Genomic DNA, 27,622 nt, shown 5'->3' with positions numbered 1-27,622 from the left:
TATTTGAAAAAAACAATAATAAACAAATAACGACCAAGATAAATACAATTAGCCTTTAGCCTTAAAAGTGACCAATTTGTTGGAACATCACAAGTCACGTCACACGATTGAGGGTCAAACACGTGTATGGGGTTTGTTCGTGTAACAAAGGTTTCTATGGAAACTTAACAGCTTTACACACGATAAAAGCAAAACATTCAAGTTGAAAAGTTACAGGGTGCGGTGACTTTGACTGAAAGCTAAACCACAGTTAGGCTGTGAGGTGGCACATCTGGCAAGAAAATGAGTGGCTCAAAGAAAAGCTTCATCGTCAATGATAAATAAATTAGGCAAAGTATTCGCACATTACTACAGGTACATCAACTCACCCACCAACCACAGTCTTCTTAGCACTGCACCCGGCGACCATTCCTCGTCGCCGGCCAAAAAGTACCCGCAATGTCACGGCATCTCCCCCGTTAACTTTTAGAGAGCAAAGGCCAAACAGCCACAGACACCATCATCACAATCAGCTTTTTAAAGCCAAGAACCGACATGGTTAGCTGGCAAAAGGCGACGACGTGGAGGCCGATGCAACACAGCAGCAGTCAAAACCCAGGGAAGGGCTACTTTAGCTAGCTAGCTAGTAGCCGACCTGACGCCTCAAGTCAAGTCGACGTTACCTGGACAACTTGTGACTACTCAACTAGTTTACGGACAAGACACGTTGAGTTTTTAATAAAAGCAACTAAAATATCACCATAGCGAGCGAACGCCGACCTGTTTATAGGTGCGTACGACCCACGCCTTTCACCCCTGAAGAGTTTTCCGGCTAAGCGACTTCTTCTCACTCTCGGCAGACACCGGCGCGCGTGAACGAGACTTTCCCAACCCGTGACGTCTTGTGCGTGGACAAAGATTATATATACATGGTAAGAGGAAGCACTCAAACACAAGGACACCAAGTTTTAACCCCGTTTCAAATCACCTGCACAAGCTCATCAATCTTTCCATATACGAAGATGGTGTATTAGTGTAATGTCGAACTGCCATGCTGCAATATTTTGGCCCTCTGGAGCGATATATATACTGCTCAAAAAAATTAAAAGGAACACTTCAAAAACACATCAGATCTAAACTGGGGGGAAAATGATCTTGAATATCTTTCCTGATAATAAGTGGGTGATGTATTAGTAACAAAATGATGCCACATAATTAGATAGAAATTAGATAGAAATGAAAATGATCACCCTATAGAGGGGGGAAATCAAAGACACTCCAAAAATGAAAGTGAAAAAATGACGCAGCAGACTGGTCCATTTTGCCAATGGTCCAATGCAGCAACTCAAAATGATTCTCAGTAGTTTGTGTGGCCCCCACGTGCTTGTACGCATGCCTGACAACGTCGGGGCATGCTCCTAATGAGACTACGGATGGTGTCCTGGGGGATCTCCTCCCAGATCTGGACCAGGGCATCCATGAGCTCCTGGACAGTCTGAAGAGCAACCTGGCGGCGCCGGATGGACCTAAACATAATGTCCCAGAGGTGTTCTATTGGGTTTAGGTCAGGTGAACGTGGGGGCCAGTCAATGGTATCAATCTCTTCATCCTCCAGGAACTACCTGCATACATTAGCCACATGAGGTTGGGCATTGTTGTGGACCAGGAGGAACCCAGGTCCCACTGCACCCGTGTAGGTTTAGACAATGGGTCCAAGGATTTTATCCCGATACCTAATAGCAGTGAGAGTGCCATTATTTAACCTGTAGAGGTCCGTACGTCCTTCCAGGGATATGCCTCCCCAGACCATCGCTGACCCACCACCAAACCGGTCATGCTGAATGATGTTGCAGGCAGCATAACGTTCTCCACGGCATTTCCAGACCCTTTCACGTCTGTCGCATGTGCTCAAGTTGAACTTGCTCTCATCAGTGAAGAGCACAGGGCACCAGTGGTGTAGTTGCCAATTCTGGTGGTCTATGGCAAATGCCAATCGAGCTCTACGGTGCTGGGCAGGGAGCACAGGGCCCACTACAGGACGTTGGGCCCTCAGGTCACCCTCATGAAGCCTGTTTCTGATTGTTTGGTCAGAAACATTCATACCAGTGGCCTGCTGGAGGTCATTTTGTAGGGCTCTGGCAGTGCTCATCCTGTTCCTCCTTGCACAAAGGAGCCGATAACGATCCTGCTGAGGGTTGAAGGGCCTTCTATGGCCCTGTCCAGCTCTCCTGGAGTAACTACCTGTCTCCTGGAATCTCCTCCATGCGTCCAGGTACTGCAGTGATGCCCTGGTCCAGATCTGGGAGGAGATCCCCCAGCACACCATCCGTAGTCTCATTAGGAGCATGCCCCGACGTTGTCAGGCATGTGTAAAAGCACATGGGGGCCACACAAACTACTGAGAATCATTTTGAGTTGCTACAATGACATTTTAGCAAAATGGACCAGTGTGCTGCATCATTTTTTCACTTTCATTTTTGGGGTGTCTTTGATTTCCCCCCTCTATAGGGTCATCATTTTCAATTCTATCAAATGATGTGGCATCATTTTGTTACTAATACATCACCCACTTATTATCAGGAAAGATATTCAAGATCATTTTTCCCCCAGTTTAGATCTGATGTGTTCCTCTAATTTTTTTGAGCAGTGTAGTTACCACAATATAATACAAATATCTTTGTCTACAATAAGATTGTTAAATTAACAAATTTTTGCCATTCTGTTGCAAGCCACATTGACTGTTGAATGCATGTGGATGAAATTTTAATAGCAATGCTACAGACACATTTGTTACCTCGACCTGAAATGTCCCACTGAAAGCCATTGAACTGCCATTTTCGACATTTACCTAAAATGGCAACACTACACAGAAAGCGACACATTTTTGAATAAAAATTTACAGTATCCACACATTTTAAGTACTGATAACAAAATGAAATGTCTACACAAAAAGCAACACGTTGTCCTCATGACAAAATATCCCAGTGAAAACCTTCCCTTAACCCTACACAAAAAACATGTTGGTGACAAAAATATGTCTTGATAAAAAACATGACACATTTGATCCCAAAATGACCTCAGCCATTCATTTTCAATACTGATTCCTGAAAATGGCTAGACTACACAAAAAGAAACACGTGGGTTTCTGAAACCAAACATGTCCCACTGAATGTGGAGTTTTTTAATCCCCCATTTATCCGTCCATCCATTTTCTGTACCTCTTGTCCTCATAAGGGCCCCCCCGGACTAGACCGAGTGATTAAAAAAATAAACACACCGAGGCAAATCAGATTTGTTTACTTCAAAACGTAGTTAAGTAGTGGGCCAAAAATAAAACTCAGACATGTCACTAAATTAACATTTATACAAATAAAAATACAATGATAGCCGTGGTTCAATGTCCCTTCATGCCACATAAACACATATATAAAAGTAGTTAAAATATGATGCATAAGGTGGCCAAGAAAGTATTCATTACGATTTTTTCTTAGCCAAACTTCGAGGCGAACTCTTCAGCAAGTCTCTGATACGGAGGTACGTCCCTGTGGCTTCGGCCACCTCCGTGTATTCCGGAGTGTCCTCGAAAGGCACTATACCCTCTGCGAACTTGCTTCGATGAGGAACCGCTGACACCTTGTTGGCCGCTGGCTTGGGGGAGGCTCCGTTTACATCCTGGGAGGCTGCTGGATCGGGGCTCTGGGGGCTGTCTTCCTGGGGTTGGTTGGGGCCATGGCTTTGGGGGCTGTCATCCAGGGATATGACGGGGCCAGGGCTTTGGGGGTAGTCATCCTGTGACTTGATGGGACCAGGACTTTGGGGGCCGTGATCCTGTGACTTGATGGGACCAGGACTTTGGGGGCCGTCATCCTGTGACTTGATGGGACCAGGACTTTGGGGGCTGTCATCCTGGGATTTGATAGAACTGTTGTCCTGAAATTTAGCTGGACCTGGACTATCTTGAAATTTGGCCACAGCAAGATGATCTTGGGGTTTGACTGGATCGGGGCTTTGGGGGCTGTCATTTTGATCTTCAACTGGGGTCTGAGGATCAACCTCCCCAGGCAAGCTTTTGTCCATCACTTCTTCAACCTCCTCCATTTCGGAGTCACCCCGCGCTGGGGTGGACACGCTCGGTGAACTTTCCGCCACGGGTGTCTCCGAGTCACTGGTGGTGGTGGTATCAGCGTTTTGGAGCGCCGCCCAGATCAGTCTTTGCTGCTCCTCCAGCTCCTCCAGAGTGAGGTCGTCCTCTCGTCCGTCCGTCGCCTCGTCCAACACTACCCAGTTAGGTCCTCGCGGCGTCCTGGGGGAGCCGTTGGTGGGCGTGGGAGGCGGTGTGCTTTTCGGGAGAGGCGGGGGAGTGGGTGTAGCAGGCGGGGTGCCGTGGGGTAGAGGAGGGGGTGAGCTGAAGCATGGCGAGCCAGGCGGGAGTGGTGGTTGGAAATGGAAGTCACCCTGACGGTGAGTGTTGTAAGGGGTTCCAGGATCTGTGGGCCAAAGTTGGACTGAGCAGGAGAAAAATCAAACAATGCATCAATTGAGAGGTGAAGGAATGTTTACCTGACTCAATATCCATATCAGAGCTCCCATCAGGGCTGGATCTTGGCCTCTTCCTGTGCTGTTGAGAGGAGTCGGACTCATGATGCCTCTTGTTGCTAGGACAATCGAGCTGTCAGGAAGAAAAAGTTGACTTTTTATAAAAGAAAATACATTTCTCAGGGTAGTGTTGCCAACGTTTGTGTCCTCCTGTCCCACTCCTCAATGTTGCGTTTTTGTATGTGATACATGGGATCTATTACGTTGGTCAAGTACAGCGTTACAGTGTCTATGTAAAATGTGGCTTAAGTGCACAATAGTGTAGGGCAGTATGGCTAACTAAAAGCACTTTTAAACTGTAAATTCCAACATCAAGGTTAGATTCTAGACAACACACTTCATAGAAAAATAGTGGCATATATTGTGGGTATAATATCAGTACGATAAACAAATGTGAAGGTGTGGCCTGCACATGTCGACAGGACACACCCAAAGACTGAGAGGTGTCTGGGGTTGTGGGAAATGGGGGAGGGGTGCGTCATAGTTACCGAAGCAAAGTGGCTGGACAAGTAGGCTGCATAGTTGTGCTTCAGGTGGTTGCTCTGCATAGGAAAGGAACTGTAGCGCATGAACTCCTGCCCATACAAAATGACAATGAAACATCACCATCATAGATGCTAGGAGTGTCACAAGATCTCGCGAGATTAAAACGTGACAAGATTTCTCGTTCAGAAAAAAATTGTCTCGTGGGCACTAGGCATGGGCCGATAATAAATTAATTAATCCCACAATAAATGAAAATCAACCAGCCTCAATATATTGCCATGTGCACGCGTCTGTTCTCGTCTCCTGCCTCCCAATAGGCAGGAAGAGGATTCACTCTGTGCACTGGTTTCAGCACCTTGGCGCGTTTGTTCCATTGAACAACGGCATGAACGGAGTGGGCCCGTTTGTCATACAGTCTCATTGGGCCGGTAGCATACAGTACACACAGAGTGCAGAAGGATGTAGCCTCTTGAGGAATGAAAGGTAATGTAGAAGGAATTTAATTAGTAGACTGCAATATACAGTACTGTCATTTTTTTTCCCATTGTACTTTTCTTATATTAAAATCTCATCTCGTAGACACTTGTGTATCATCGCGTCTCGTGACACCCCTCAGATACGCAATAATGCAATTGTGTATCATGTTTGTATTGGCAATTCATGCATTATTCACTTGAAGGGATTTCAGTTAAAATACAAAATGACAGCAACCAAAAGTGATGCATTGAAGACAATTTATAACTCTTGCATTGACTTACGTCTTTCATTTTGTGTGGCGCCGGCACATTGAAGCCTGGAAAGTCTACCAGTTTAGAAACATCATATGAGAGGTTTTGTGATGCGGTGTTGTTGATCATACTGCTGTCATTTGACACTAGAGAAGGAGAATACAAAAAAACCCACAAAACATTATGGTGGATTCATTGCGAAACCTTTTAGAAAGAAGTAGTACAGTAGCACAGACGCATAAATGCAAAGTACCGTTTCCATCATACAGTGTTAAACCAGAGTTCTCCATTTCTGCCTCTTTGAGCCAACCAGGTGGGTACCCCAGCTGCCTCATGCGATAGATGAGAGGAGGGAGAGTGTGTGTGTCGATTCCCAGCGCCCCCAAAAGCTCCTCGCTGCCCAAACGTCAAACCAAAAGCCTTTGTAAGTTAACACTCAAGGATGTGTGACGTATATGGAAAAACTTCAACGCAAACCCCTGCCTCAAGATTCCAGGCTTGTATTTAGAGAATCGCTCCTCCACCTCATCAGCGTGGTACCGCTGGTTACTCTGCAGGGACTGGTTGGTGTTCTGGAACTCCTTTCTTCTCTCATTAATGGCAGCCATGTCTCTGGGCTTGGGGAAATAATCACAATTGCCAGGTACTTTAATTACTGCCAAGTCAAAAAACATTGGCATTAACAGCTGTGGCTGAAGGCCACCTCCTGATGCAGTTTTTCTAAATTAACGCCACAAGACGGCACTAGCTGCATTTGAACAATCATGAGTGGCCAACATCCAGCAGCTTTATCTACCTCTGCATGCACTTCAAAATGTAAGCACTCACTGTGTTTACTCACCTTAGGGCAGTCTCTCATTTGATGGTTGCTTGCACCACAGTTAAAACACATAGATTTGGGCCTGCAGTGAGGTACACATTAGTGATGGGACATAAACGAATGGAGAGGTTAAACATGTATTCAGGTGAGCAAATAAAAGGAAAAATGCACCTTTTGTCTTTCATTTCCATGTCCTGCCCGTCTGTGCCAATGACTTGATTGAAAACCTGCTGATAGCTTTGCACCATTTAAGGAAGCTACGTAGCTTATTTCTGCATGTTTGTCAATACCAAACAAACTTTGTGAACATTTTGAAAGCCGCTCTGATCCCCAGTTTCTGTCCCTAAAGATACGTTGGCACTTCCCATCCGCCGGTCAGCTGAGGGTTTTCATTCTGCAGGGGCTGCCCAAGTTTGTCCACACTGAAGGTGGTGAAGTACAGGACGCTTCCAACCACCTGCGGCAAAAAAAAACAGTAGATTGCTTGCCCAACGTGCTAAAGGCCATATTACAGTGGTTCTCAAATGGTGGGTGGGGACCCCAAAAGTGAGTCGCGGATCCATTCTGGGTGGGTCACAGACAGTGAGGCAAAAAAAGACATTAAAATATGTAATATACAACCAAGGTTTGAGATGTCTGATTTCTTTTTTAAAAAATTTACGTGAAATTAAGCAATATTTTAGTCATCTTTCTGTATGTTATATATTCATTGCACAGTTATGGCAAGATGTGTGAATTTGGGGTCTTATTTCGTGCAATTTTGATATTTAATTTATGCATTATTTGTATGCATGCAGTTATGTTCTTCCTCATTTTCTGGACAAAATACCTTAATAAATTCCTCTAAAATGCACCTTGGACATGTAATCACATGCATTAATGTTTCAAAAGATAAAATTGGCAATTTTAAAAACACATACATTTGCTTGATTTGACTTAAATGAATGCATCAATAACAATTTTTAAAAAATACCTAAAGTGTAACAAATCATTACAAACTAACTTAAAAATGACAAATAAAAGTATAAAAACAAAAACAATGATTTAAATCAAAGTGGGTCGCGACTAAATAACCATTGCAAAATGTGGGTCCCTGGTTGACACCAGTTGAGAACCCCTGCCATATTATATCACATTTTTAAACCAAAATAGTGGTCTAAATTCAAATGGAATGACTTGAGGTTCCACTGTATGAGACAAACCACGCGTGTGTACTCACTTTGAAGGCTTCTGTTGTTGTTCTTACACGAGTGCTGGACAACTTCTGTGGATCTTCATCCATTGCAAATGCAGAAGGCTTCATAGAGGACAGAGGATGCTCCTTTAGTTCCTATAATTCATTATAATATGTAATTACATCTGCACACACATACCTGAGGCTTCAAGTAAGGGGAGGAGGAATGACTCTTTGTACTGCCCGCTTTCTGCTGCCGCAGTATGACACCGCAGACGCTATCTTCGATTTCTTGCCGGCATTGCCTGAGAAGGAAACAATCATTTTGCTTACGTGCTAGTAAGCTAAACTCCAAGAGAAACAGAATGATGAAATATAAAAACGTAGTTCAATGCTCAGCAAAAAATTTACATTAACATATAGTGGTGTGAAAAAGTGTTTGCCCCTTCCTGATTTATTTTTTGCATGTTTGTCACACTTAAATGTTTCAGATCGTCAAACAAATTTAAATATTAGTCAATGAAACACATTAAAAGGCATTTCCAAAGCTTTGGGACTCCAGTGAACCACAGTGAGAGCCATTATCCACAAATGGCGACGACATGGAAGTGATTAACCTTGCCAGGAGTGGCCGGCCAACCAAAATGATCCCAAGACCGCAGCGACAACTCATCCAAGAGGTCACAAAAGACCCCACAACAACATCCAAAGAACTGCAGGCCTCACTTGCCTCAGTTAAGTTCAGTGTTCATGACTCCACCATAATAAAGACACTGGGCAAAAACGGCCTGCATGGCAGAGTTCCAAGACCAAAACCACTGCTGAACAAAAACAACATTAAGGCTCGTCTCAATTTTGCCACAAAACATCTTGATGATCCCCAAGACCCTCTGACGAGACAAAGTTGAACTTTTTGGAAAGTGTGTGTCCCATTACACCTGGCACCTTTCAGAAAAAGAACATCATACCAACAGTAAAATATGGTGGTGGTAGTGTGATGGTTTTGCTGCTACAGGATCTGGAAGACTTGCTGTGATAAATGGAACCATGAACTCTGCTGAAGGAGAATGTCCGGCCATCTGTTGGTGACCTCAAGCTGAAACCAACTTGGGTTCTGCAGCAGGACAATGATCCAAAACACCAGCAAGTCCACCTCTGAATGGCTGAAGAAAAACAAAGACTTTGGAGTGGCCTAGTCCAAGTCCTGACCCGAATCCTATTGAGATGCTGTGGCATGACCTTAAAAAGGCGCTTCGTGCTGGAAAAGCCTCCAATGTGGCTGAATGACAACAATTCTGCAAAATTCCTCCACAGTGCTGGAAGAGACTCATTGCAAGTTATGGCAAACGCTTGATTGCAGTTGTTGCTGCTAATGGTGGCCCACCCAGTTATTAGGTTTAGGGGGCAATCATTTTTTTACACAGGGCCATGTAGCTTTGGATTTTTTTTTCTCCCTTAATAATAAAAAATTTCATTTAAAAACTTCATTTTGTGTTCAGTTGTGTTGTCATTGACTAATATTTACATTTGTTTGATGATATTAAACATTTAACAAACATGCAAAAAATAAGCAATCAGGAAGGGGGCCAACACTTTTTCACACTATTGTAAGTTTTCATATACACCTCTAGTGCTACTTGGACACATCTTCAGTGATGACACCCGGTGTCATAGCGTGTTTCGGGTCTTACATCATCAGACACCCTCACCCGGACGACTCAGTCAGGGGTGATCAGCCCACGACCCGTGTCCAAGTGGCGCACTACTCCACTGATTCCTCCTCCAAATCTTTTTCAGCAGCCTCTGTGATGGCCTTAATGGATCTTTTGAACGTCTGAACTTTCATGCCAAGGAGTTTGAGGGTTTAGTGTAATAACTGGCCAGCAGTTACATCAATAACAGTAACAGTATAGCTTAGAGCAGTGATTCCCAAACACTGTACCGTGGCACAATTGATCCACTTTCACTTAACTGAGGCAACAATGAGCCATACCATATTAATATCAAGGTTATGAACGATGGTAGTAGTCGCATTATTATAAGCCTAGGTCACAATCGGACATACCATTTTTTTGGCCATGTGAATTTTGGTATTCCTCAAATCGCTGCGTTTTTTGTTTGTTCGAGGAAGAACCATGAAGGAGTACAGTCTCGACACGCATGGAGGATGTACGAAATCTCTGAACATGCTTTGGCCGTACTAATTACGTCCGTGGGGTGCATGTGCGGTGCACAACACACATAGAAGTCTGCAAGTGCCACGTATGAAAAATTTGACATTTTGCCCAAACCTGATATGAGCGAAAACATACGAAAGATACACGTTGGCTGCAGTGGGGTCCTACGGCTGCCTAGAGGGCGCCAACATTCAAATGTACTACTAGCTTTCCTGCTTTGAGTGCGCCAACGTAACACACGCACATGTTATGTTTGTTGTCAGCTATTGATAGCAATTTAGAAAAGTTTATCTACTAACGTTAGCTTTCATTGAATGTATCATAACAACAAGAATGAAAATTGTTCATCGCCTCTCTGAGACAGTTTTTGTGCGTGTGTGTACGCGCCGCGGACATATACGTGAATACCAACAGCTGTGAGTGACAGGAACGACAATTTGTCTGCATTGTAATAAAAAATGGTGACAATTTTTTTGTACCATCTGCTCCTTTAAACTGCCACTGGTAAGATATGCTGACCGGTGGTGGTGTTTTTATATTTTCAGGCTTCCAAAAACGTAATTTGGAGTTGCATAGTTTTAACAGACATCAGGACTTACTTTGATAGGAAATTGTTTGAATATATAATTTGAACCACGGGTCCGTCGACGTTGGCATCGTCGACCGTAATGCCACTGTAAAGAAGAACACAAAACATTAGTCACAACAGGATCCACACTTTCTTTGTAAATCAAAAGCGAAACTTATCACCTGGGTCGTGTCAGGACCTTCAACTTTCTTCTCAGAGCTTTATGTGAAATGTGAGTTAAGGATATGTGCTTTACCAAATGTTATCCGTAACATGAATCCAGACCTGTCAACATTTGGATTTTAAAATAAGGGAAATTTACCGGTCGACTCCCCGCCTAAACAAAATTAGCTATTGGGTGAGGTAAAATGTTAAGGTACGGCATTCACATTATAAACAAAAGAAAGATAATAGTTCAGTGAGTCCTTAGCTGTCTAAAAAGGTGACTCCCCCGCCCCCAGACCTGTTTAGTAGACAAGCCCTGACCTAAAGAGGAAGCTTTGCTAGCAGTAGCATCAGCAGTGCTAGCAAACGAAGGCAGCTTGTTTACAGGAAGGATATTCTCCTCTGTTAGCTTCGCAATGTAGTCATCACATTCTCCCAACCGGCCTCGTAACAACGACACCTCCTCGTGGTCCTCTGCGTCATCTGGAAAACGAATGTGGGTGGGCTCCGGCGGCCTAGGGTCATCTAATTGTTGAAAGAGTTCCACATCTCCGAAATCAACGTCAGCCATTTTTTTTTACCCAGATCGACGACTCTGGCTGCGAGAAAGAGAGCGCTTGGCATTCATTGGTTGTTTATGTCACATGACCGGTCATATGGTTGAGATTTTCTCGAGTTGAGGCCACGGTTATGTTTTACAGGCTCTTGCATGTACGTTATTATTAAATGATAGCGCGTCAGAAAAATAAACAAATAACAAAGTACTACCCTTAAAATATCAGTGTACCACCAGTCTGCATTTGCATGCGACACGTTGTCTCATGTGGCTTCTTCACACAACGTGAAATTTTATATCTGCGGTAGCCTTAAAAGGTGGAAAATGTACTAGTCGTGAGGGGAACGTTAGTTGTATCAAACGTAACCACGTTCGTGAGTGACGTCACCCTTAAACGTGTTTGTCGTTTATGTTAGCCTGTAAGACAAGGTTCAGGGTATAAAGCTTTCCAAATATGTCTACTGCACGATGCAAGCCAGCTTGCTTTGTTTGCTACATTTTCTTGTCCTATAATTGACTACACTAGTCATAAAATGTCACACCTTGTCCATTTGTCATTACCTCAGTGGGATGGAGGCTTGAGGAAGATTCGTTATATTTACTTGGTGAATAATTCGTCTTTCACTCTCAAAGAGTGGCCACAAAAGGTAAGTTGAGTCATCCAAAACAAGATGCATGCATTCAGGCTTTAATAGAGTCGGGGGACATTTTGCGCCATTTAGTTTGTTATTTCAAGCCATTTCAAGGCTGTGTTGAACAAATATAGGTGAAAGTTACGATATCTGTTCCCAAAATTAGTCTAAAATGACAACGCTACGAAAAAGCGACACATGTTCCTCATGGCAAAAAAATGTCCCTTTTTAAAAAATATATATTTTTAATCTGCATTTTGATCTTGCATTTGTGTTGACATAAACTAGGCAATCTGCCCTGTCGAGATTTCAATTTGGACTACTAGCTTTTAATATTTAATTTTTGTCCACCAGCTAGCACAACTTCAGAGCATGCAGCGAAGTGTCTCACCTTTTACCCCATAAGGCATACTTGTCAAACTCAGGCCAGTGGGCAAAATCCGAATAAAAACAGCAGCACTTTAACTGTCTCTGTACAGAATAACTCCTTAAAGACGCACAAGACAGTCAGAAGTGATCATTTTAATTCATTCTGGGAAATGCAGAATCTGCTCGTTGCACAGTGGCAAACTCTTCCGGGTTACACATCTCGCGGATTGTGATGTTTTTGTGTTGCTATAAAATACTGTAGCTTTTGCTCGGACATCGAGAGAATGACAAAGAGGTGTCTGATCAACAATCACTTTATTGAAACGAACAATTACGCCAAAACAGCCGTAGTCGTATATCCGCAGAAAGTAGAAATTTATAGCAGAAAATGAATGAACACAAAAAAAATTCACATTTCCCCCACTCCGATGTAAAAAAATATCAAATAAAAAATGTCCATCAACATTAGTGAAGTAAAAAAAAAATTATGTCCACATAGAGAGACATTCACCAGCTGTCATGCGCATTTCGTCCCAACCTGAAAACGCAACCACAGGGGTGCGTTCTATTTCAATCCCTGCAGCGCGCGCACGGGGAACCGGGATAAGAGGTGTGTAGGCTGTTTACTTATGTATTCGTCAGTGCTAATGAGACATTTTCTCAAAATCTTTTCAGCCTGGATTATTGGGGCATGTCTTGTCATGTTGGCAGCTTCAAACGGGCATCAGTGTCTGTATGTGCGCACTGATTGTGCATATGCGTGTCCGCAAAAATATGCAAGTGTTGAACATTTCGGGATAAATAATAAGATACAGCCCACAACCTAAAGTTTGCCCCCCCCCCCTTGCGATTGAGTTTGACACTCCTCCCATAAGGGTTCCTTGCTACTAAAATAATAAGTAACTGTTGATGATTTTGAATTGGCATATATGTTTAAAAAAAAATGTTTTGTCACCTTTGCTGTTTTTCCCCACTGACTGTTGTTGACGATGTTTTGCTTGATGCGGCCCTCGATGTAAAAAGTTTAAGGGTTAATAAAGCTTGGTGTTTCAGGCTGCGGTGGTGGTTCCTCTCTTTTTAGCAGCCGATCTCTTCTCCAACACCAACATCAGGCCTGAGAACCATCCCAGGTGTCATGCCAAATACGCCAGGAAGGGACTCGCCACCAAAATACATTTTTCTGCAGGTAACAACACCACCACCACCATGAAAGAGTGTCAGTGTCATTGGGTCATGTGACATCTTAACCACTACTTGTGTTGTAGCCTTCAGGTTCCGTGGCTTGAAGGTCCCCACGTCCAACAACAGCCTTTGGTTCTACAGCATTCATGGGCTTTTTCGAGTAGCTTTTGAAATGTTCACCAAGCAGGAGCAGCTTGGAGTGTTGGAGAACTTCCAGGTATGACTGAACATCTCCACATGGTAACAAAAACACCAGTGCGCACACAGTCTTAGCATTCTAATAATAACCACATGAGACAAGTGTCTCACATAATCAAGGTGGTTTCTCCCAGCCAATCCATGAAAAAAGGTGACAATAATAACATTCAACTTATAAATACAAAGACAAGAACTGGAGCTTTGGAACTGCTGAGTCAAAAATGTGAAAATTTAAATTCACAATAAATCAAATATAATTAATATTATGCAGTGGTGTGCAATTGTTTTTGCATGTTTCACTCTTATTAAATATTAGTCAATGACAACACAACTGAACACTGAATTCAGTTTTTAAATGAAACTTTTTATTATTAAGGGAGGAAAAAAAATCCAAAGCTACAGTACACGACCCTGTGTGGAAAAGTGATTTCCCCCCCTTGTTAAAACATAACTTAAGTGAGATTAATTGAGATCTATCGGTGTGGAAAAGGTTATCAAGCCATTTCTAAAGCTTTGGGACTCACAGCTTTGGGACACTTTGCGAACCACAGTGAGAGCCATTATCCACAAATGGCGAAGACATGGAACTGTGATGAACCTTCCCAGGAGTGGCCGGCCAACCAAAATGACCTCAAGAGCACAGCAATGACTCATCCATGAGGTCACAAACGACGCCACAACAACATCCAAAGAACTGCAGGCCTCACTTGCCCGAGTTCAGGTCAGTGTTCATGACTCCACCATAAGAAAGACACTGGGCAAAAACGGCCTGCATGGCAGAGTTCCAAGACCAAAACCACTACTGAACAAAAACAACATTAAGGCTCATCTCAATTTTGCCAGAAAACATCTTGATGATCCCCAAGACCTTTGGGAAAATACTCTGGGGTCTGACGAGACAAAAGCTGAACTTTTTGGAAGGTGTGTGTCCCATTACATCTGGCGTAAAAGTAACGGCGCATTTCAGAAATTAAATGAATGGGAAGATAGTGATTAAAAAATAAATAAAAATGTAAAATTGTGCTACAAGAATTTTCAGGGGTTAAAATTTAGAATTAGGAAGTATTTCAGTGCGTTCTCTTCAGAGGCAATGCAAGAATACAGTATTTATTGCTGCTAATCCTGGTGTTGTGGTGGCAGTTGACAGCGGTGGGCATTGTAGTCCGAGCTGTGGGTAATATTTTAACCTTATTTAGATTCAAGAGAGGATCCACGGTCATGGCAGAGGGCATGGGTTTGATTCCTGGCCAGGGTTGCGTCAGGAAGGGCCAAAAACTTTCATGCGCGATAGAATTTGTGACCTGAACATCTTGTATTTCATCCCTCTGTAGGATGTTTGGAAGTCTCAGATCAACGCCAGCCCACTGAAGATGAGCTACAGCCTCAGCGAGCAGCTGGACGTGCGTTGTGACGCTGACGCCAGGATGGATGGTCTGGAGCTGGAGGCCACGAGAGCAAACATCTCATCAGAACACGATCACTGCTATTTTTCACAGCAAAGGCGGCCGCTTGTGTCAACACTCCGGAGTAAACTGCAGAGCCTGGATGATAAACTTTCCTCGGAGGCGGAGAGCTTCACGGAGCAGCAGTTGGAGACCCTGCTGCACTTGTTGCATCACATGGAGCGATGCTTCGACGGGACGTTACAGGAGCAAGACGTGGCCGAATCGGTGCTGGCGCTCCTTGAGTCCAAAGAATGGAGCTGCGTTTATTCTAGCCCCCTGCTCGACACCGTGGCCCGCTGGCTCGGCCGCCAGTTTGGCTCGGCCAACGGCAGTGTGAGCCGTGGCGTGGAGGGCTTCAAAGTGCGACACATTGACAGGATCAGCGAGCTGCCGCCCGCCGAGGAATTGGCTGCCGAGCTTTTCCCCCAGGCCATGCGGACGCTGCTGCTCCACTGGATGAGACTGAGCGAGGAGGCGGACGCGGCCAAGCGACGCAGCGAGTATCCCATCCTGCTTCTCATCCTGGAGTTTGCCAACCACAACCTCATCACCGGGGTGGCTCACGTCCTCTACTCCAGTCTCATCTGCAAATAAATGTCTTTCTGACAGCCAAGCCAGTCAGTCAAATCTGCTTTTTCCAACACTCATTTATTCTGGCAACATTGGTCCATCTTCATCCATGATCCCTAAACTTTCTGTGGTATTTTTCATCTTTTTGTTTAACAAAAACACCAATTAACCTAACATGCACATTTTTTAATGACTGTGTGTCTGACATACTAACCACTCGGCCACCATGTTGCCTAAATGTTAGTTGAAAATAACTCAGTAAAAATGAACAATTCATTCAGTTTTAAAACATTTTGAGGGCCGCACGGTGGTCTAGTGGTTAGCACGTTGGCCACACAGTCTGTTTGGAGAGGAGGAAGATCTGGGTTCGATTCTCCCCTGGGGCATTTGTGTGTGGAGTACTCCGGGTACGCCGGTTTCCTCCCACATTCCAAAAACATTAGGTTAATTGGCCATTCTAAATTGTGTGAATGGTTGTTTGTCTATATGTGCTCTGCCATTGGCGACCAGTCCAGGGTGTACCCCGCCTCTCGCCGGAAGTCAGCTGAGATACGCTCCAGCATACCCCCGTGACCCTAATGAGGAGTAGCGGTATATAAAATGGATGGATAAAACATTTTGGATTTTTAGTAATCAATGAAAAATATTTGATTAACATTTTTCAATGCTGTTTAAACAATATTACAATTTTAAATTATTCCTGAATATCTGAATCCAGGCCAGCACTTTTTTTGAAACATAGAAAACTTTTCCCCTCAACCTTTTTTCTATTCAGTTATGGAAGTTCGTTTCCGCCACTGAAAGGAAAAAATATCCCAATGCTAAGTCATAGTCACAGGGATAAAAAGTCAAAATAATGATTAAAAAGCCACAATGATGAGATAAAAAGTCAAAATTACAAAGTCACAATGATGACACAAGTCAAACTTATGAGAAGTCAAAATTGAGATTTAAAAAAAAAAAAAAAAAAAAAGAAAAGTCATACGGTAACTACGATGCAAGTCATAATTATAAGATAAAAAGTTGAAATTACGAGATAGTCATGAGATACAAACTGCACAGTGCTGCCTTCGTCACATGGCAGTCAGCACATGCGCAGTTTGTATCTCATAATTTAAATCTCATCACTGACCTAACCTCATAATCGAGAATCATAATTTCAATGTTTTATCTCATAATTGTGACTTACCTCATTATTTTGACTAACGCAGCATTGACCTTTGTCAACCTACTAAAGGTCAAAAGGACCAATATCCTTAAGGTTCCAATATCTGGCTGCTGGTCCCGGCTGACCTTTGCTGATTGTACACTATGTTTGAGGTTGCACTATTTGTTTGACCTTTGGCATACTTACAGTTGTTCATCTACTCAACTAATTGTTTCCTAAAGCATTATTTCTATGAACTACTTGTAATCACTCAATCATAAAAGAGTTATATTTGTACCGTACTATATGAAGGCACTCTGTTAATAATTCAATCAAACATCAATGCAAACAGTTATTTTATCTACTTGTAATAAATGTTTACTCACTCAGCTAACAAGTTCATAAAACAGTATCATCCTACACGTTGTCATAATTACAACTTTTTATTTCTTAATTTTGAGTGGTCTATCTCATAATTTCGATTGTTTATCTCATATTTATGACTTTTCATCTTGTCCATCACTTTGTGCAGCAAGCTGCTGGAGATCTTCTGCCAGTATTTTGCTATGGTTTGTTGGGGGAGCAGCACCAGCAAAACGGACATAAACCAGATGGACAAACTGATCCGAAAAGCCCAACCAAGTTATCGGCACTCAGTTGGAGACGTTTGTAACAGTGAGAGACAGGAGGACACTGGACAAACTGCTCTCCATCATGGACAACCCACTCCATCGAACAAGAGTGGCAGCAGCGCTCATTCTCCAACAGACTCCTCCAGTTACGAGAGTAAACGCTACAGGACTTCATTGATTCCACACACCATCCAGCTCTACAATACCTCACCTGCCTGTAAAAGATAATACCACATTATTACGCTGTAGTCTGCCCTCCCTTGTATAAAGTGTATATTCTTTTTATTTGATTATATTCTATCCATATTGCATTGCATTTTATTTAAGAGTGTTTGTCTTTGGACACGCCTGCCTTCAAACAATTGTGCTGAGCAGGGGTGCTGCAAGAAATTGTAGGTCCCATGAGGAAAAACATCATATTGGACCCTCCCGACAGCCATCGTCACCACTTCCCTATTTTTGACAATGGCCCTTGGAATTGTCCGAACGTACCCCCCCCATACGGCACCCCTGTTGTTGAGTGTTGTATCCCCAAATGAAGAAATGGAAATACTGCAGTGTATGGGATTTTTTTTTTTAGTACCCTTTTGCGAAACAGATGAAAAGAGCGTTCACATTATATGCATATCACTTTGAACCAATCACATGTGTTAAAAAAAACTACCACAGTATTCAAACAAAGATCTATCATCCTTTTTAAAGCGAGGCATCAACTCTGATACGATGCTGCGATGAGCTCAGCTTCTTATTTACACACACACGTGTTCCTCTATGAATAAATTATCCATGCAAGCTGAGGAGGCTATAGCCATGAGCTGGAAGTCCTGTATGGTGTCATCAAGTGTCCGTCCATCAGCGCGCTAGATGGAATCCATTCCACGGGAAAATGCAGAGGAAAAGCCCAGGCCCATTCCTCGCTGGGTGTGAGTCTGAGATCGAGCCATCTCGTACTGGACGTCAAGGTTCCGAAACATCTCCTCTTGCTTCTGGAGAGTCTTAAGACCTTCGTCATTAAGTGGTTTTGAAGCTTCCCCGTCGTCTTCGCCCTGTCGATACAGAAGTTGGACTTTATGGAAAAGCTTTCCACATTCGCTCATCTTCTACAGCACTTGTCCGCAGTAGCGTCACAGATAAGCTGGAGCCTATCCCAGCTGACTTCGGGCAAGAGGCCTGGACTGCTCCCTCGTCAGTGACAGGACACAAATACACAAACATTCACACTCATAATCACACCAATGAACAAATTTGAGTCCACTTAGCCCAACATGCATGTTTATGCTCCAATAAAGGCCTCTAGCATGTGAGGCTGACAAGCTAAGCACTGGTCTACTGTGTGGCCCTAACTTTTAACATGTCACCACATCACTCAATGAAAAATACTTACTTTAATCCCCATTAGTTTGCGAAATTTAACATTTTGGTCCTTGTTTCCAAAGTTCAGTTTCTCCCATAACTCTGCCGTCTGGGACTTGTCCTTGAAAATGAGAGACACTCTCACCATAAATGAGAAACAAACTCACATAAAGACACATTAACTCAAACTAGGAGTGTCTCAAGCCCATATTGATATTGGCCTGATATCAGCCAGAAAAACAATATCGGATTACAATCGTCCCTAATCGTCGTAATTTCCTTAGTCATCCATGAAAGCAGACCCATTACCTTTGTGTTTCAGGCACACACACAGCAGCTTTGACTTTGAAAAAGAGCAACTGGCATTTTTGCCTCTTTTGATATTTTGCGAAGCAAAACGCTGCAGAGATGTGTGCATAGATCGTGCGCAAAGTATGGGATTTAGCCACTTGTACTTGTGCGGAGGAAAATGCGTACATTTATGCACAACTCTTACCTCTCACACAGAAAACAGAACAGTGAAACTACAAACAGCACAGGACATATCATCTTGCTTCGTGCTTCACAACCTGACCATCAAACAAGGCACCGCCCCACCCCCAGTGAAAAAATTCCTCTTCCCCGCCCTCTTTGCTATGATTTTGAGGAGGGAAAAAGTCCACTCATGCATTCTTAAAAGTAATTGCTGCTAAGAGGTGGAAATGAAAAATGTGTTTTTAAAAATCCTATTACATTAATCAAAAAAAAATTATCGATCGATTAATCAATTATTAAAATGATCATTAGTTGCAGCTATAATTATGACTATTGTGGACAAATCTAAAGCCCACATGCATCAAGAAGTAAATGGGTCAGATTTTCCTCATACCTACTGTTGCTGACTATTATGCTCAGTTTGAGTAATGTCACTTGATCAAGACTTAACCTGAATCGGGTCGGAAGTGAAAAAGTTGTAAGAGGACACCCCTAATCAAAACAACAACACTTACCCCTTCCTTCTTTCCCTGCCACAACATTTTCCTCTTTTTTTCCTGCTCGGCAAACTTCGACGGGTTGACGGCGGACGGGTTATAGAAGCTGGGAACGGCGATGCCGGTCTCGGACAGTGTTTTGGCTTGAAGCGCCGCCATCTGCGCCGCCATGGCGATCTGCGGCGTCACCTGTGTCCCGGAGGCCAACAGGGCCGCTACGTTAAGGGCGGGGCTTGATGAGGTGGCGTTGGCTGCTGCGGCTGCAGCTGCGGCAGCACAAGCGGCCGGGGAGGCCCCTGGGAATGAATATGCACATCAGTTTGAGAAATGTAAAATATATATACACACACAGTATATGTAAGGATTTTTGCAAACTCCTCACCTGCAACAATTTCCTGTTGTCGTTTTTCTAACAATTCCTTCTCCTTCTGCTCCTGGAGTTTCTTGGCTCGCTCTAACCTGGAAAATAGAAACAATCAATCTCATTAAACTGATGTCGTTTTCATTAACTCCACCAGATGGCAGCAGCTGCATCTAAAGACTTCAGCTACCGCCCCATCTTAGTTTATGGTTCTCTAATGGTTAGTTAGGATCAAACCAGGTTTTTTTGGTTATGTAGCAAACTAACAAGGTCTAGCATTCCCTAAACGTTGAGGGAACCAACCAATAGAAACATTGCGATGCGAGTGCAGCTGTTGCCTCCACACAACATTGGTTTTGATCGGTTGTTGTGAGAACAATGACAGTGCCGACAATAAAGTTCATGTTTAGCACATGCAGACCTGCATGTGCTGTTGGTGTGAAACTGAACTCATCAGTGGTATCTATGGCGGCTGAGCAGTTTGCGCCTTAGTGCCATTACAACATTGGTTCTTTTGCCGCTGTGTTGTGAAATCGTCGTCCTTTGCGATATTGCGGTTGGATTATCGCTCCCTTGCTATATTGCGCTTTTTCAGAAATGAACAAATCTCTGTTTGGTGGTAGACTATAGTCTATTATTAGTCAAAACACATTGAAATAGAAGTGATATGTAGGATTCTGGTCACTAGGTGACAGTAATGGCACAAAACATTGAGACATTACCTTACATTACATTGCCTTAACACTGCATGAAGTCATGAAGTCAGCCATGGCAAGCCCCACATGATAGACCGGAAAAAAAGTTCTCCTCCCATTTTGTGCGGAAGCGGTAAGCTTTTGGCTTAAGTTTAGAAGAAATAAATTTGAGGCTAACTGGATAGCTAGCTTGTTAGCTCTCTAGCTCACGGCCATCTCGAGTCCCTGCAGCATAAGAGCTGTGCAATGTCGTGCAAACATTGAATAACAGGAGTGTAAAGGTGGCTACATTTCATGTCTACAAGGCTCTAATAATGTTTAAAACCGCATTTACAAAAGTAATAATCAGGTTTTCTATGCTCCAATCACAAAAATATTAAATTTATTAACATTGAAGCCAATATCACGTAATTCATTTATCGCGGTCGAGTCTGGAACCAATTAAGCGCTAGAAACAAGGGATGACTGTATACTTGTTCATAAATGACTCAGTGGTCAAAGGGAGTTAAGTTTTCCTTTACACTTTCTCAAGCACTCCAAATCATTATTAAAATTCAATTTTGGGAAATAACAGCCACTCTACAGTGATTGCTTTGAGTTAATGCCCATTCCTCTTCACAGATCAGATAAATAAACGCCCTGGCTATAATTACAGCATTTACGGTAATCAAAAGGCCATCAGATAAATAAACGCCCTGGCTACAATTACAGCATTACGGTAATCAAAACTCAGTCTCTTAGCGATCGATGACTCAATTCTGCCCATCTATAATGTACACTATTATAAACAATTGGAGGGTGACCAGTGGGTGACCTTGTGGTCATTTTGCACCATTTAATTTAGAGGACATCATCAATATGTGGATTATCACCAGAGTTTTGGGAAAGAAATGCCCTTATCATAATTACAGAATTTACAGTAAGGTTGCTAAACTGCTCATCATCGTTTCAGTCATTAAAAATGAAGGCGAGTGCTTACCTTCTGGCAAGGGCCTCTTGCGCGTCCATCGCCGTGTTCCGGCCCCGGAAGACAGGTGGATTAGGCGTCGTGCTGCGACTCCTCCTGCGTGCCTTTTCGTTCTTTTTCTTTCGCTCCCTGGTGTGAGTGGAGAATGCTACGTTAGACACACTGGGATGTGCGTTGGCACCCCCATCTCGACAGAACACGATGATGATGCACACCTGCTCTTGCTGCGACTTTTGCTGTGATGCCGGTGTTTGGACCTTGACCGTGAGCGAGAGCGAGGCCTCCGCTTCCTGTCGCGGCTGTGTGACCGCGATCGTCGCTTGTCCCTGCTTCTGCTGTGATGACGCCTGAACGGAACAGACAACGGAATTACTGAAGAGCAGGAGGTGGGAGGGAGCAAGTCAGTGTTCTGTAACTTTCAAGTCTTTAATCTCAAGTCAAGCCTTAAATAAAGACGTTAAAGTCCAAGTCAAGTCTCAAGATACGAAAACTCGATTCAAGTCCGAAGTCCTTACAAGTAATAAGCATTGTTAGAGTCAAGTCTCCAGTCACCGATGTCAAAGTCCAAGCCAGGTTGCAAGTCTTTGGTAGTACTGTCGAATCGAGTCCAAAGTCATCAAAATTGTGACTCAAACCCAAGTCAGACTGAAGTCCGAGTCAAGTCTACAGTCATTCATATCAAAGTCCAAGTCGATTTGCAAGTCTTTGATGATACTGATGATAAGTCCGAGTCAAGTCTACAGTCACTGATGTCAAAGTCTAAGTCCTTGATGATATTGTCGAGTCCAGCCTTCAAAATTGTGACTCCTGTTGACGAATCCAAGTCTTCAGACTATAGTCCGAGTCACGTCTCCAGTCATTGATCTTGATGTCAAAGTTCAAGTCGAGTTGCAAGTCTTTCATATTGTCAATGTGACTCCAAAGTCATCAAGTCTTGAGTCTGACTGAACTCCAAATTGAGTGACTCGAGTCCACACCTCTGCTGACAAGACTGTAAGACATGCATGAAAGCCTGAGAGTGGAAAAGAAAAAAAAGTGGCCTGAAGCCACACGCGTTCCTCATGTCTCCCAACACGTAAAAGGTTACATACTGACCTGTCTCGTGAGTGCGATCGGGAAGAGCTGCGCCCTCTGGGGGACCTCCTGTCCTTGCGCTTGGATCTCTCGTCTCCGTCCTCGGCCGAGAGTCTCTCGTGTTGGTGGTGGTGCTCGTCCGTCGACTTGTGAGACTTGGACGGCTTCTCCGAGTCCCTCTTTCGTGCCTGTTTTAAGAAGAAGTTGTCTCTTTCAGGAAAATAGCGCAACAAAGAGAGTTAGTACCATGGCTTGCACAGCAGGAGGTATGCAAATAAATGTGACAAGATGAAAAAGCATTTTCATTTCACATCCATTGCTTGCACATTTGGGAAACAATCATTCAGCGGAGAGGTGCACCTCACCGTAATGTTGTAAGTATACATGAATCATGTGACACTTAGGTCCATTTGAATGTATTAAAGCAGGGGTGTCCAAAGTGCGGCCAGTTTTGTCCTACTGCTACTTTTTTTTTTATTGGCCCTTGGCATGTTCTAAAAATAAAACAAGGGGATTATTATTGAGATATATTATTAGATATTACTCGAACTTACGATGCCAATGTGTTGTTTAGATTGTGTAGCATATATTGACTTTAGGGGTGTAACAATACGTGTGTCTGTATCCAACCGTACCGAATCTATTCTATCGAATCGTGCAATATGCAGTTTTAGATTAATTTTATCCACGTCTGACGCCGCTCTGTGCTGTAAGCTCGGTGTATCTGTGATCAACTACTCTGGCTTATGTTGCATTGTCAAGTACAGAGCCAATGAGCTCCGCCTCCCACATTCATACCATTGTGAAAATGTTGAAAAATGTCGGCAATTTCAATAAAATTCAAATGAAAAAAGGCAAGGTCACTTACTTTTTGTATCGCAAAAATTTCAAACCGTTACACACACGTATTGAAAGGAACCATGAATTTTGTGTATCATTGCACCCCTGACTGACTTGCAACGAATCGGTTTAAGCATCTCTTAATGCACAAATTGTCCCAAAGCGGTCCCCCAAATCCACGGTGGAAAACGTTTGGACACCTCTGGATTAAAAGGAATGCACAGTCTCGTTGTCCGGGGCCTTTCCACACGTTTCTCTCATGCGAACATCGTGTCGAGTAGCTGTCACGAGTCGCAAAAGGCGACATGAGGAAGATGTTGTACAGATAAACACATCAGGTAAATCTGCATTAGAATGGAAAAAAAAAACCAAAACTCTTTGGATTCAATGAACGCTTGATTTGTCGCTGCAACAGATGCAAAAGTAAATTGCATTCTTTCTACCAAAAGTGTCAGGGGAAAAAAAAGGTAAAGTGTGTTTGAATAGCAGATAGTTACCTGTCCCCGTGGTAGACATATTATTTTGCTATGTCAGCAGGGTCCTCTGTTCAGTCTCTTCGTGCTTTAGCACGCTGAGTATGATTTATTGTAGAAATGTTATCATGTGATCTACACACAGAATTTTACAAATATAGATATATGTATATATAGATATCTCATCTTCACCACAGAATATGGTTGCAAATAATGACACATATCCAAGGATTGCTTCATGTCCATCCCACGCTCATCTATTCCCTTTTTACTGACTGACAACACTCACCTTGGTTTCCTAACTAGCTACAGCTATGACTGATGAGCTTCATAATCACATTAATACTCTGCTAATCATAGAAATGAAGCAGCTGATTAATCACCTCTTTGCTCCTGCTGCGACTGCGTCTCTGCTTCCTGTTCCCTGAAAGCAACAACCAAAGCAGATTAAGAAGGGAATTCTTGTAACATGACAAAAAATAAAAATAAAAATCAAACAAGTGTGCTGCTGTTGATTACTTTTTCTGTCCCTGGATCGTGACCTTGAGCGAGAATGGCGGTGTTTGGAGCTTCTGGGAGATCTGGAGGAGTTCATGCTGGGCCTTTTTCTGTGTGGGGCTGGTGAGTCTGATCTGGTACGGCCTACCGAGTGCTCGCTTTCCTGCAATAAGTAGCACCGCGTCGGCAGAAAATTAGCGAGGATCACGGGCTGGCATTCAAGGAAATACAGCACTCAAATTGATTCAATTGGAGGACGTCATTTCTTTTGCTGCAATATTGCTGCTGCTAGTACGGGGCTTTGCAACTGGCAGGCCGTATCCTGCACATGAACGACATCAGGCGGGCCTGCATGTTTTTGCAGGAGACTCTTAAAAGCCACAACGCTGTCATATAGAGGATCTTTGACTGGTATGTTTGCAGTAGGTGCCATAAAACACCAGAGAACTCCTGTCATGTAGAGGATCTTTGACTAGCGGTTTTGCAGTAAGGAAACAGAGGATCTGTGACTACTGAGGAGCACTCCTGTCATACAGAGGATCTTTGACAAACATTTTTCTGCAGCAGAACACTCCTGTCCTATAGAGGATCTCTGATTAGTGCTTTGCAGTAGGTCCTTAAAAACAGCAGCTCTCCTCTAGAAGAGCTTTGACTCACCTTTTTGCAGGTCATTAAAAACCGCAGAGCACTCGTTATAGAGAGGATGTCTGACTATTGAGGCACACTCCTGTCATATAGAGGATCTTTGACACACATCTTGGTAGTAGGTCCCTAAAAACAGCAGGATGCTCCTGTCATATCGAGGATCTTTGACTAGTGTTTGTGCAGGTAGAAGACCTTTGACTCGCATTTTTGCAGTAGGACCTCGAAAAAACAGCAGAGCACTCTTGTCAGATATAGGATCTTTGACTAGCATGTTTGCAGTAGGTCCTAAAAACAGCCAAACGCTCCGGTCACATAGAGGATCTTGGACTAGAGGTTTTAAAGTAGGTCACTAAAAACAGCAGAGCACTCATCATAGAGAGAATCTTTGACGACTGAGAGACATTCCTGTCATTTAGAGGATCTTTGATTTGTGTTTTTGCAGTAGTTCCCTAAACAAGTCAGAACAATCCTATCATATAAAGGATCTTTGACTAGTGTTTTTGCAGGTACAAGGTCTTTGACTTGCATTTTTGCAGTAGGACCTTAAAACTCATGTCAAATAGAACATCTTTGACTGGCAGTTTTACAGTAGGTGCTAAAAACAGCAAATGGCTCCTGTCATATAGAGGATCTTTGACTAGAGCATCTGCAGTGAGTCATAAAAATAGCAGAATACTCATCAGATAGAAGATCTTTGAGTACGGAGGAGCACTCCTGTCATACAGAGCATCTTTGACAAGCGTTTTTGCAGTAGGTCCTCAAAAACAGCAGCGCACTCCCATCATATAAATTTCAGTAGGTCCCTAAAAACGGCAGAGCATTACCGTCACATAGAGGATCTATGACTAATGAGGGGCACTCCTGTCATACAGCGGATGTTTGACAAGCGTTTTTGCAATGAGGGCCTGAAAACAGCAGCGTGCTCCTGTTAAATAAAGGATCTGTGATTACCGTTGTGGCACTAGGTCCCTAAAAAAACAGCAGAATGCTCCTGTCATATGGAGGATCTTTGTCTAGTGCTTTTGTATGGTGAAAATCTTTTGACTCACATTTTTTGCAGTAGGACCTTAAAAACAGCAGAGCAGTCTTGTCGAATGGTGGATCTTTGACTAGAGGTTGTGCAGTAGGTCCTAAAAACAGCAGAACGCTCCTGTCATACAGAACATCCTTCTATATCAAACATATGGCTTGCGTTTGATTTTTTTAATGGCTACATTAGCCATTTGACGAGATTAAATTAGCAAACTAGTGCAGGAAGAAGCTTTGTGAATATGTGCCCCCGGGATAAGCTAACTAAATAGCTGAAAGACCTGTTCTACTACACTAGTTAGCGTATTCACACTTGCTAATGTATACGTTTTGCAAAGTAACCGTTTCCTGGCTAGCATGTTTGTAGCTAACACAAGAAACGCACAGTACCCCAGACAAATTAAACCACATTTATCTTCGCCGGTGTCGACTTAAACGGTCACCCAAGCTAAATAATAACTTATCCCATTAACATATGACTTAAAGTTACAGACGCGTAGGTCGACCAAGCTAGCTATGATCAAGCTACATCTTATCGCGTCCTAGCGAGGCCTCCAACGGTTAAAATCTATGCATTATTCGCCATTTTACAGAGGCATACGAGGTCTAAATAATACCACCAACACACAACACAATCGTTGCAATAATGCCCCATCAGCGTGCACTACAATTACTGTTTCATTTATACTTACAGACATAATCGTGGAGAGGTCTTTGTATCATTCGTCGTCGTCAGACTGACTCAAATCAAGTAGATGCTAACCTGCTAGCCAGCTACACTGACGCTACATTGAGCCGAGTTGCCAAATTTCATCCGATATCCCCACCCAACACTTGGCAACGCTTGATCAAATGTTTTCTACAAAAACAGAGCATAATAATACAATAATACAATATAAACATATTAGTTGATTAAACGGAAGAACATATTAACAGTTATCAGGGTTTTGAAAACGAATTACCTTACTTTTATTGCACCACCAAATCGACTGAAACACAACCAACCTGGCAACCCCGCTACTCGCTCCTACCTGATGCAAATGCGCATGTATAAAACAAACTGAGACGAATAGGCGGTATTTTATTACAATTTTACCCGGCATTCGCTGTTTAATCATCAGCATCAGGGAACCAATTCAACATATTAGAATTTGTGTGGTGTCGTAATGCTGTATTAATGCTTGTGACTTTACATGATGTATACTCTATTTGTCATACAAGGCGACATGAGCATTACTACACAAGTTTGCATTTGGTCGCGGAAGTACTCATTTCATGTCAAGATCCGAGTG

The 27,622-nt window shown here is 43.1% G+C and overlaps 4 protein-coding genes across 9 annotated transcripts in view; 1 reads left to right on the top strand and 3 right to left on the bottom strand.

Annotated features, from left to right (window-relative positions):
* Positions 1-867, bottom strand: part of clip1a (CAP-GLY domain containing linker protein 1a) — a 28,568-nt gene extending 27,701 nt beyond the window's left edge. For 2 of the 4 annotated variants that reach the window (XM_054772903.1, XM_054772907.1), the window contains exon 1: positions 760-867. The gene's annotated coding sequence lies outside the window, so the exon portion shown is untranslated. Of the gene's footprint in view, positions 1-368 lie in introns of all 4 variants that reach the window. The other 2 variants (XM_054772906.1, XM_054772905.1) reach the window with 2 other exon arrangements.
* Positions 868-3,260: 2,393 nt separating this feature from the next.
* Positions 3,261-11,292, bottom strand: zcchc8 (zinc finger, CCHC domain containing 8). 2 transcript variants are annotated; one of them, XM_054773513.1, is made up of 14 exons: positions 11,090-11,292; positions 10,711-10,753; positions 10,560-10,634; positions 7,983-8,088; positions 7,829-7,906; positions 6,963-7,066; positions 6,781-6,846; positions 6,631-6,691; positions 6,273-6,406; positions 6,043-6,185; positions 5,820-5,935; positions 5,064-5,150; positions 4,540-4,648; positions 3,261-4,466 (listed from the first exon to the last, which is right to left on the bottom strand). In XM_054773513.1, exons 1-14 carry the CDS (start codon positions 11,262-11,264, stop codon positions 3,454-3,456), a joined length of 2,310 nt encoding a protein of 769 aa, XP_054629488.1. In that variant the 5' UTR covers positions 11,265-11,292; the 3' UTR covers positions 3,261-3,453. The 2 variants fall into 2 exon arrangements, with proteins under 2 accessions (XP_054629488.1, XP_054629489.1); XM_054773514.1 differs by having other exon boundaries at positions 5,064-5,117.
* A 253-nt stretch (positions 11,293-11,545) lies between these two features.
* si:ch211-110p13.9 (uncharacterized protein LOC562347 homolog) lies at positions 11,546-19,356 on the top strand. The gene is made up of 4 exons (XM_054773518.1): positions 11,546-11,896; positions 13,304-13,436; positions 13,516-13,649; positions 14,962-19,356. Exons 1-4 carry the CDS (start codon positions 11,783-11,785, stop codon positions 15,667-15,669), a joined length of 1,089 nt encoding a protein of 362 aa, XP_054629493.1. The 5' UTR covers positions 11,546-11,782; the 3' UTR covers positions 15,670-19,356.
* Positions 16,599-27,130, bottom strand: rsrc2 (arginine/serine-rich coiled-coil 2). Of its 2 annotated transcripts, XM_054773517.1 has the most exons (11): positions 27,023-27,130; positions 26,351-26,431; positions 24,678-24,819; positions 24,542-24,582; positions 22,867-23,033; positions 21,987-22,118; positions 21,784-21,900; positions 20,131-20,207; positions 19,767-20,044; positions 18,809-18,898; positions 16,599-18,470 (listed from the first exon to the last, which is right to left on the bottom strand). In XM_054773517.1, exons 3-11 carry the CDS (start codon positions 24,751-24,753, stop codon positions 18,285-18,287), a joined length of 1,164 nt encoding a protein of 387 aa, XP_054629492.1. In that variant the 5' UTR covers positions 24,754-24,819; positions 26,351-26,431; positions 27,023-27,130; the 3' UTR covers positions 16,599-18,284. The 2 variants fall into 2 exon arrangements, with proteins under 2 accessions (XP_054629492.1, XP_054629491.1); XM_054773516.1 differs by lacking the exon at positions 26,351-26,431 and having other exon boundaries at positions 27,023-27,110.
* Between the last annotated feature and the right edge of the window lie 492 nt (positions 27,131-27,622).

The sequence above is a fragment of the Dunckerocampus dactyliophorus genome, chromosome 4 (genome assembly GCF_027744805.1).
Source record: "Dunckerocampus dactyliophorus isolate RoL2022-P2 chromosome 4, RoL_Ddac_1.1, whole genome shotgun sequence".
Taxonomy (NCBI): Eukaryota; Metazoa; Chordata; class Actinopteri; order Syngnathiformes; family Syngnathidae; genus Dunckerocampus; species Dunckerocampus dactyliophorus.
The sequence above is the reverse complement of the archived record's forward strand: the minus strand, read 5'-3'. Positions and strand labels throughout refer to the sequence as shown.

Coding starts and splice junctions, on each gene's coding strand:
- rsrc2 (XM_054773516.1), bottom strand. Junction 24,583..24,677: donor ACGATCCAGGGACAGAAAAA/GTAATCAACAGC, acceptor TGTTGCTTTCAG/GGAACAGGAAGCAGAGACGC. Junction 22,119..22,866: donor CGATCGCACTCACGAGACAG/GTCAGTATGTAA, acceptor TGTTCCGTTCAG/GCGTCATCACAGCAGAAGCA.
- si:ch211-110p13.9 (XM_054773518.1), top strand. CDS start 11,783: ATGTCACACCTTGTCCATTTGTCATTACCTCAGTGGGATGGAGGCTTG. Junction 13,437..13,515: donor CAAAATACATTTTTCTGCAG/GTAACAACACCA, acceptor CTTGTGTTGTAG/CCTTCAGGTTCCGTGGCTTG. Junction 13,650..14,961: donor GAGTGTTGGAGAACTTCCAG/GTATGACTGAAC, acceptor ATCCCTCTGTAG/GATGTTTGGAAGTCTCAGAT.
- zcchc8 (XM_054773513.1), bottom strand. CDS start 11,264: ATGGCTGACGTTGATTTCGGAGATGTGGAACTCTTTCAACAATTAGAT. Junction 10,635..10,710: donor AAGGTCCTGACACGACCCAG/GTGATAAGTTTC, acceptor TCTTCTTTACAG/TGGCATTACGGTCGACGATG. Junction 4,649..5,063: donor TGTCCAGCCACTTTGCTTCG/GTAACTATGACG, acceptor TCTTCCTGACAG/CTCGATTGTCCTAGCAACAA.